Genomic DNA, 10,954 nt, shown 5'->3' with positions numbered 1-10,954 from the left:
ATTTTCTGTATAGTGGGCCTACCGTGGTTACTTTAATAAAATTTAAAAAAGTGGTGATCAAAATATCGTGAAATTAATTCTTAAATTAAATATTGGATGCAGGATTGTTGTATGTATAATACACATTGTAAATTGTAAATATAGTGCCAAAAGTGAAAAATGTAACCCTTTTCAAACGTATACAGATAGAAGTTTTGCAGAAAACAACGTCAACGCCATTGTAAACCCCAAAAAGTGCAGGCCATGACTTTACAAAAACCACAAAAGTGGAGGCATACCACCAGTCTCCATCTGCCATCTTTCATCTTCAACGCACATTAGAGATGAGCATGAACAGGTCAGATTCAGAGGCAAAAGATCAATTTAGCAAGCTCCCTGATGATCTGTTCGTCTTAATCCTAACAAAAATCCGTCAACAAGACTTCAAATTCCTGTCTCGGTGCTCTCTGATCTCCAAACTTTTTGCTTCATCAATCCCTCTTATGCCTTCTGTTTCTATCTCAATATCCCCGCCAAATACGCCAAAACCCACTTCAGATTTCTCCAAAACAACTTTACAAGACGTCGCCGATCGGTTTATCGACCGGAAAATGGAATACTTGACCTCCCTTCGGCCTCAGATCCAGAAAGCCCTAATTTTTCTCAAAAAGTTCACCATGGTTCGAGCTCTTGATGTTGTTTTCATCACCGATGATGATGATGAAGATGACCCGAAAGAAGGGGGTTTTCGATACGGGTTTCTCCCATCGTTAATCAATTGGAAAACCAAATTCGATTTCAAGTTACAAACCTTTGTGTTCCTCTTCGCTCAATCTATCCTCGGAAAATCAGAGCAAACGGAGGAAGCTGTAATCAACCAGGTTACAGCTGAGGAACTCGAATTACGACTTTACTCTTCTTTCCATGGTGTTGTTGATTCCATCGAATGGGGGAATGTCATGTCATGTTTATTAGTTCAGCATCCAATGCTTCGTGAGATCACAATTGCAGGTTCGAGAAAAGGGGGTAAAATCTGCTTAACAGCACAAGAGATTCTCGATTTAAGAAATTCTTTGTCGCCTGAAGATGTTTCCAGGATCTCCGGAAATGGAAATGGAATTGGAGTGACGATCAACGTGAAATCTGCATATATTCCTGTATTACGTCTGCCATCATCTGGTTATGCCATGAAATCAGTATCTCTTGTGGTTGTGAGAGTAGGGAGAAGACTTTATCATCCGGGAGACGAAGCTTTTCCTACTGAAACCGACACAGAGACTGATTCAGACTCTGATGATGATCATGAAGATGGTCAGCTTGAGTATGACGATAATGATATAATAAATTGGGAATTTGATTCAGAAGAAGAAGTTTTTCGTGAAGCTGTAACTTTGATTTTGGTGGATCATAAGGACAAGATGCAACGAGAAACCTAAAAAAAAAAAAAAATCTTGAATTTTTTGAGTTGAATTTTTGTACGCGGGTATTGTATTGCTTCATACATTATCAATTATTCAATTATATCGAGGGTAAAAAAAAATTACTGCGACTCACAAACAACCTTATTATGTGATGTTTGTTTTGTAACTTGTTACACTTTATGCTTTTATAGGTAAATAAATTTGTTTTTTTTATTCATATTATTTTTATACATTAATGTAGTTCGGTTAGTAGTCTCAATCAGTTTAAAAAAAATGTAGAGTTTGCACAAACATTATTTATCTATTCCACATTCATAGAATTTAACTGGATCCAGGCATAATAAGTCATCAAGGGTCATGTAATAACTTAAAAGTGTTGTATTGTACAACTCTATAATGCATAAATTGTTTATATCTTTCACATATATTAATTAAAAAAAATTATTGTATAATATAATGAATGGATATTGAATAAAAAACTAGAATTATCACATAACACAAAAGGGATAATGATTTAAAAGTGTAACATATTATTTGATTTGTACACATTTGGTTATTGAGATTTTTTTCGTCCATATTTACCCCTTAAACTTGTTAAATTATACACATTCAGTCCTTATGACCTGTTACTCCAGGTTAGCCGGAAAAAATGACTTAATAGGGTAATATATTTTTCATTTTGTACACATTTAGTCCTTAATATTTTTGTACATATTTAATCCTTAAATTTTTTTTGTTTCAAAATACGTTCTTTTTTGTACTCATTCAGTATTTATGAATGATTTGTTTAGGTTTTTTTCACGACATCTTACGTGAGATAATCATTGATGATGTGCTTGGGGTTGTTGATGCTTATATCCAATGCGATCTCGACTGTTTGGTTGCGTAAGTTTTGTGGTTTGGCTTAGGTCTTGTATTTTGAACATCGTAACTTCTTCATACGATATCAAATTTTATGGATCTTTATTCACATTGTTCATTTTTTGAGTCTACTACAACTTTCATTAAGATTACCCTCGTTAAAATCTAATATATTTTTACTAACGATTTTATAAAAAACATACATACATGCATTCATAAAAAACGTATGGATAGGGAAGACGCAGTAATACATAGTAGGTGTTGCCGAGATGAAATAGGTGTTGTTGATACATGGAAAATCGGTATAAACGTAAAAAAATAAAGCGAAAATTTTTCCACTGTGAATAGAAAAAACAATTGTTATCGGTGCAACACCGGGACCATACTAAATCCGCTACCAGGTATGGATATAAAAATGGTAAGTAAAAATAGATTATTTTTTAATGGGAGTAATATAAATGAAAGTTGTAGTAGACTAAAATACGAACGTATGGATATAAAAATCTTTAAAAGCCGAGATCATATGAAGAAGTTATGACGTTCAGAACACATGACCTAAGCAATCAAGTAGTCGAGATTGCGATGGATATAAGCATCAAAAGCCCCATACACCTCATTAATGAATGTCCTGCGTAAGATTTCGTGAGAAAAAACTAAAAAATCATTCATAAGTATTGAATGAGTACAAAAAAATGACTTAATTTGCAAAAAAAAAAAAAAAAAAAAAAAAAAAAAAAAAAAAACCTGACTAAATGTGTCCAAAAATATTAAGGACTAAATATGTACAAAGTGAGAAATATATTACCCTAATAAGTCATTTTTACCGGGTAACTTGCAGTTGCCAATCATAAGGACTGAATGTATACAGTTTAACAAGTTGAAGGGGTAAATGTGGACGAAAAAAAAAAACTCAGTGACCAAATGTGTACAAATCAAAAAATATATTACCCTTTTAAGTCATTATCCCAACATAAAATAACTATGTAGTTGTTTTTGTGATAACAATAGCAATAGCATTATAGCACCTGGAGAATCCGCAAAATGTGGTAGGACACATAGAAGTTCACAATCATGTATTTTCTTGACGAAATTGATTGCGTTACTAAGATGATCTCCAATATGTTCACAACAAAAACTTGTAGAATGGGAAAATAAAGAAAAGTAAGTCATAGCGTACAGTAAGACATAAACATGGGTACTTCTTAAAGAGGCGTACAGAGAAGCTGCAAAAAGATAATAAAAAAATTAGACAGAGGTGAAACAATACATGAAAGAGGTGAAACAAAAAGATAATAAAAAAAATTAGAAAGAGGTGAAACAATACATGAATAATTAGAAAACTAACAAGCCGGAAATCATTATCGACAAATAATGATCAAAAGACAATTATATGCAAGGTGGAGACTCTCCATCAACCCTAATGTTTTGCCTCCAAACTAGCCTATAAGAGACCATGTTATCGGTAAAAGCAAACTCTTCAATGTCAATCCTCACATTATCCTCCAACTTCTATAATGTAACATCCTTATTTTCACGGCTAGAAAAGACCGATTTTGTTTATGCTTTATAAAATCAGAGTACCTCTTTTAATAAAAATTTTCCAGAATTTGTTCCCAGTAAAACATGATAAACACGTTATTAAAGCATTTCTGAAGAAAAGTATTTTTAATTCATTTTAAAACATTTGGGATGTCATCATCAATACAGAAACATAAGCATAAACAGAACTTACATTCATTATCACTAGTGATCTATATCTCCTTAATCTCTCAGTGTAAGGTAACTTCAGATCGTCACCTGTGATATAAATAAACTGAGTGGGTCAGGTTGGGAAACCTAGTGAGTACATACGGTTTTCAACCCACAATAATATAATTATTCTGTTTAAACATCAAACAATCAACCCAATTACCCATCCCCGTTATCGTCTTTACACTTAAGGATCTACCCTAAGAATCAACTATTTCTCGTTCATTTATTCCTAAGGATCATCCTAAGGAATCGTCATGAAGTCCATCGTTGCCACGGTTTACACAACATGCACTAAGTCTGCATAGTCGCCAGGGGTTAGGCATCAAGTTTGCATGATCGCCAAGGTTTACACAACGGGCACTAAGTCTACATAGTCGCTAGGGTTTAGGCATCAAGTTTGCATAATCGCCAAGGTTTACGCACCAAGTCTGCATGATCACCAAGGTTTAGGCATCAAGTCTGCATGATCACCAAGGTTTAGGCACCAAGTCTGTATGGACGCTAGGGTTTAAAGTACACCGGGTGAACACATTGTTCACAACACCTACAGGTTGCGAGCCTGCTAGTGTTCTACTAGACTGTATAGAATAGTCTGTGGTTGTCATCCATACTCTGTTGAATGACGGGCCATCATTTGGGAAAAAGGCTTCTCACATCATCCACCTCTCATCCTCACCTCACGGTCTATTTCACCTCTCAACTCATCATCCAACTCATACTCCATCTATTACATCTACCCATGTTTTACCCCAACATTATCGTAGATATAAAATACATATACGGTTTAAATCATTCAAAACATGTATAAAATCGTTCATCCAGCATAGACAACAAGTATTCAGATAATATGCACACATAGCACGTAATTTATATAAAATACTTCATATCTATGTGTAAGATGAAAGTAACTATGCACTTACAACACGTAATACATATTAAACACTTTATATCTATGTGTAAGATGAAAGTAACCATGCACTCACCTGAGAAGGTGGTGACTCGGTACTCGGACAACGCTTCGTTTACTTTAAAATAATTTCCTTTGACGAAACCTACTATTATTATCACTATATTTTAGTATAATATTTACCGTGACTAATTATTAGTCTTATTGTTATTATTATATAAGCGTTTAAACAATACATTCCAATCACTATGTATAGACAGGGGCCAGACATAAAACACCGCAGGGCAGGACCATTTTGGCGTATAGCACTTCTGAAATCCAACAACCCTATGCGGCCCTTTAAACCAGATTCCCCGTACCGCGAGTAGTTTAAAACGTATTACAACGACACTTATATAAGTCATAATAGCTCAAATGTTTATTGTAAGTTCATAATAACAATATTAATTTTAAATATAAGCTATATTAAAATAGGGTAAGCATAACTTACTTACAAGGGGATTTTAGCTAGGAGTCGGGCTCTGCAGGGGCCGAACTTCGTCGTTGAATCTTTCTAAGAAAGATTCGTGCAATGCTTCAACGCTCACCTTACTATACTAAAAACTGCAGAAAGAGAAGTCGAATCATGAGGGACCGAAATGCTCGGGGGATAAGGAGAGAAAGACTCTTGAATCATGAGAATGGTGCAAGAAATATGAGAGCCCAAGGCTTTTATTTATACTAATTGATTTTTCAAAAACTACCCTCCATAATTACTTAATGACCTTTTAGTTATATAAACAACTAAACACCCTTCTATAATACTATTTTAAATGGATTTAATGATATTTGTACTAAACTAATGTCCAAAGAACTCAACATTAGTCTTATAATGACCGCATCGTCGATACCTTTCTAATGATATATGTATATGTATATATATGTGTACGTATATATGATTTATACTTTATTTTAATACGTAAATATACTATTATAATTTGTAACTCGTTCATACAAACTCGTTTTTGATGTTCTTTATATCCACGCGTAGGTGGAGACATACTCTACAACTTTCGTTTAGACTCCGTCGGCTAATTTTGACTTTATTTTTAAAGTTATATTTTTAACAGTTCGGGACAGGATTGGTCCGTTAAAATCTCATATCTTCTTCATCCGATGTCCATTTTCATCTGTCTTTTTATCGTTATGCTACTAATAACGAGATCTTCGATTCTCGTTTAGGTTATGTCGGCTAAAAACCACTCGATCTAATACTCGAACTTCGGGTTATACACCGCTAAGTCGAAACTTCGAAAAATCATAACTTCCTCATAAGAAGTCAGATTTGGGCGTTCTTTTTATGGACGCTCTCAGGTTAACATATTCTACAACTTTCATTTAGATTACTAAGGCTAAAAGAAGCTCTATCATAAATTCACTATTTACATCTTCGCTGTGCCGTGCCGGTTCCGTCGCTAAACTTCGAAGGGTCATAACTTCTTCGTTATAACTCGGATTTTGGCGCTCTTTGTATGTACGGAACCCTTGAGACATATTCTAAAACTTGGTTAATATTATTTATTCTAAATAATCTTTTGTCGAAAAGTCATTTTCAACCCATGTTATCTCTAAATTGACTAGCCCGGATCTACGGGCGTTACATATAATATCCTGATTTTTCAGAACATTATTTTCATTTTTAAAATAGAATAAACATCCATTTTAATAAGGATACACTCAAGGAAAAACAATTTATTCATAAACCATAATTCAAAATCAGAGTTTTAAAGGAAAGTAACACATACTCTCGAATCATAAAAACTGTTGATGCGTATATAGTCACGCCTTCGCATTCCCATAAACTGATAAAGTACTTGAGAAACATTTAATACAAAATTATAAACACAAAGCTTAGTGAGTTCCCTAAAATACCATATACAACAATATACACACAATGCATACAAACATGGTCTTTAGTGCGAAATTGGTCTTCCCCCTTTGGCCTTTAGCAGAAAGTTGGTCCTCCCCGACCTTCAGCACGTAGATGGTCCACACCTTTTGGCCTTCAACACAAAGTTGGTTTGCTTTGGCCTTCAGCACATAGTTGGTCCTCCTTGGCATTCAGCATGTAGCTGGTCCGCCCTCATGCCTTCAACATGAAGTTGGTCTGCATGTAGTATCTTGGCCTACAACACATAGTTAGACCACCATCAACTCAAAACATAAAATGGCAACATAGTTATATCATACAGATACACAATAATCCCACACACATGCAACTAATAACAAGTTTATCTTCCTAACAACATATCTCTGGATAACACATCCTATCATATAGAGGATACATAATGCAGTATAAAGTATAAAGATAATACTCACCAGAGCGAACCAGCATAAGATCAACAGAAACCCTCAGCAACAAAGCAGCTAACATAAGCCACCTAATTCCAAACCGAGACCAGTCCTTGGTCAATTACTAAATCTTACCCAAGTTTTACCAAAAGTCAAACTATTCAAAAAGTTAACAATCAACAGTCAAAGTCGATGGTCAACCACCACTGACCACCATGCCGCAGTCGCAATCCTTGACTGCGTCGAGGTCACTAAAGGATAAAACAATCGATTACACATTGCATCCCACGCCACGGTCAGCTACCTACTGCATCACAGAGAATGTCCAAGACAGCTTAATGTGTTAACATTGATAGATTCTTGTAACAACGTAAATTTCCAAAACAATTTTTCGGATTTTATAAAAACATAATTCATTTATTATTCATAAAAACATCGTTGTTTGAAACCCAATTCATAACATATATCAATCCCAAGATCTCATACCATAAAAATCCCGTGTGTGTACTGATCAAGTCGACGCCTTCCCGCGATCCTCACTAGTACCTGAAACACATAACACAAAACACTGTAAGCACAAAGCTTAGTGAGTTCCCCAAAATACCACATATAACACATATTAGCCACTCGAGGCTATAACTCTGTGGGTCCGTGCACCCAAACTCTGTGAACCCTCAGGTTCTAACTCTGCAAGCATGCACAACATAAATCACATAGAAGAATGCAGTGTAACAAACAATATATATATATATATATATATATATATATATATATATATATATATATATATATATATATCACATAACTCTATTTACCTACTCAAGGTAAAGTATAGTGAGAAGACTCACCTTGGATTGTCTCAGTAAATCTCTTACTCGGTGACTCTGGTCTAGCCTCTGCCTAATCACATGAAATAAATACCCTAATTAATACAACCCTCGGGACTAGGCTAATCTCTTCCTCTCAATACATCCACTAGGAAGGGTAAAAGACTATCCTACCCTTCATATGACTCTAAGGTCCAAACATTGACTAACCCCAAAAGTCAACGAAGTCAACGGTCAACCTTGACCAAACTCGCCGAGTGTGCAACTGTGACTCGGCGAGTCCACACATGCTCTTCACTCTCCTAGTCTTTATTCGACTCACTGAGTCAACCTCAACTCTGTAAATCATCACTGCTCACAATCTTTGAAATGTACTGACCCAACTCACCGAGTCCGTCTCCTGACTCGGTGAGTACCATCATGCACTCTGTCCTCTAGATTCCCTCTGACTCACCAAGTCACTTCCACAACTCAGTGAGTCACCAACTGTGTGATTATCGAGAAAACCCTCATCCTACTCGTCGAGTCGGCTAAAGGACTCGGTGAGTCCATGCCATGATCAAGCTAAACTGACCTCTTGAGGTTAGATCCGCTTCTCTAAACCATGGATCCAGCTTCCCAAGTCATTATAATCACGTAAATCTAACATCTTGGTGCACATGCAAAGGCTCAAAGGCCTTATTTGAAGATATGGCCTCTAAGGTGACACCCTAAGTTCATAACCTCCATTAATGCTCATAAAACTCAAGGGGAAAGGGTCTCTGGACCTCTTTGGGTCCAGATCTACATCACCAACACGAGAAGGGACCAATTACTCCATATAATCATCCTCTAATGGGGCTAAAAAGCCCTAACTCTAAGAATCGCATCATAAAATAAAGAAGGGTTCGAATGGATACCTCAAAATGAAGTATCTGAGCTCTAGAATCACTAGCTTAGCACCCTCTTCAGCCTCCTCTTGTCTTGGTCCTCTTCTATTTGGAAAAACACCAACAAAGATCAAGAAATAACTCCTTTCCCTCTCACAAACGCTCTAGCACACTTAGGGTTTCTCTTTGGTGTCTGGTAGCCACAAATGACGGCCATAAGGCCCTTTAAATAGGCCCTAAACCCGAGGAATTAGGGTTTCATTAAACAGCATGGACTCGCCGAGTCCAGCCGTCCACCCGGATAATGATTCGCGTCTCTACTCGGCGAGTCTACGCATCAACTCGCCGAGTCCTTACACAAAACTTGAAATTTAAAAGAATAAATATAATACCTGAATTTCCGGATGTTAAAATCCTCCCCTACTTGAATCAGACTTCGTCCTCGAAGTCTCATCCCTGAAATAACTCCGGATGTTGCTCACGCATCACTCGCTCTGACTCCCAAGTCAACTCGGATCCTTTCCGATGTTGCCATTGAACCTGCACCAGAGGCACCTCCTTGTTCCTCTGAACCTTGATCTTCTGAACCATAATCGCAACTGGTCTCTCCACGTTGTTCAAGCTCGCATCCACCTGAATGTCCTCTAATGGCACTACCGCCGACTCGTCGGCTATACACTTCCTCAGCTGAGACACGTGGAAGGTATTATGAATCCGCTCCAACTCTGCAGGTAGCTCCAAGCGATACACTACCCTGCCCACTCTCACGATCACTCTAAATGGCCCAATATACAGGGGCCCTAGCTTGCCCCTCTTCTTGAATCCGATCACTCCTTTCTAAGGAGATACCTTCAGAAGAACATAATCACCGACCTGGAACTCAAGCTCGGATCGTCGCCTATCCGCATAACTCTTCTGGCGACTCTAAGCGGTCAACAACCTCTGCCTGACCTGTTGTATCTGCTCTGTTGTCTGAAGCACGATCTCCGTGCTACCCATCACTCATTGCCCTACCTCTCCCCAACAAATGGGAGTCCGACACCTCCTCCCATACAACAACTCAAAGGGTGGCATACCAATGCTCGAATGATGGTTGTTGTTGTAGGAGAACTCCGCTAAGGGCAAATACGTGTCCCAACTTCCGCCAAAATCCAACACACATGCTTAGAGCATGTCCTCGAGCGTCTGAATCGTTCGCTCGCTCTGTCCGTCGGTGTGTGGGTGGTATGCGGTACTAAAATGCAGCCTCGTACCCAACTCTTCATGAAATTTCTTCCAAAATCTGGAAGTGAAACACATATCTCGATCTGACACAATCGAGATCGGCACCCCATGCCGCGATACCACCTCTCTCACATATATCTCTACCAACTTCTCCGCAGAAGAACTCTCACTAATGGCGAGAAAATGAGCGCTCTTTGTCAAACGGTCTACTATCACCCAAATTGCATCGACACCCCTCGCTGTTCTCGACAATTTGGTGATAAAATCCATGGATAACTGTTCCCATTTCCACTCTGGGACTTCTAGTGGCTGCAACTTACCATGCGGTCTCTCAACAAACCACGCTACATCTTTCTTCATATAGGGCCACCAATAGTCCTTTTTAAGATCCAGAAACATCTTAGTGGCTCCGGGATGGATCGAGAACCTCGATTTATGTGCCTCCTCCATCAAGATGGTACGCGTTCCTCCAACAAACGGTACCCAAATCCAAACCTGGAAGGTCATAAGCCCTCTGCTATCGGTCACGAAATCCGTCACCTGCCCGATAACTCGCTCTCTCTTGTGGTGCTCCGGTCTCACTGCCTCAGCCTGATCCTCTCTGATGGTGTCCAACACCGGAGTCATCACTATCAATCTCATACAAATATCCCGAATTGGGGCGCTCTCTGCTCTACGACTCAGGGTGTCGGCTACCACATTAGCCTTGCCCGGGTGGTACAAGATCTCGCAATCATAATCCTTTACCACGTCCAACCATCTCCTCTAACGCATGTTCAGATT

The 10,954-nt window shown here is 38.0% G+C and overlaps 1 protein-coding gene across 1 annotated transcript; it reads left to right on the top strand.

Annotated features, from left to right (window-relative positions):
- Window positions 1–323: 323 nt before the first annotated feature.
- On the top strand, window positions 324–1,415 carry LOC145045744 (F-box protein AUF2-like). The gene has a single exon (XM_078994070.1). It carries the CDS (start codon window positions 324–326, stop codon window positions 1,413–1,415), a length of 1,092 nt encoding a protein of 363 aa, XP_078850196.1.
- Window positions 1,416–10,954: the final 9,539 nt, after the last annotated feature.

The sequence above is a fragment of the Lactuca saligna genome, chromosome 5, assembly GCF_052625555.1.
Source record: "Lactuca saligna cultivar CGN05327 chromosome 5, ASM5262555v1, whole genome shotgun sequence".
NCBI classification, from domain to species: domain Eukaryota; kingdom Viridiplantae; phylum Streptophyta; class Magnoliopsida; order Asterales; family Asteraceae; genus Lactuca; species Lactuca saligna.
Note: the sequence above shows the minus strand (reverse complement) of the source record. Positions and strands in the feature narration are given on the sequence as shown.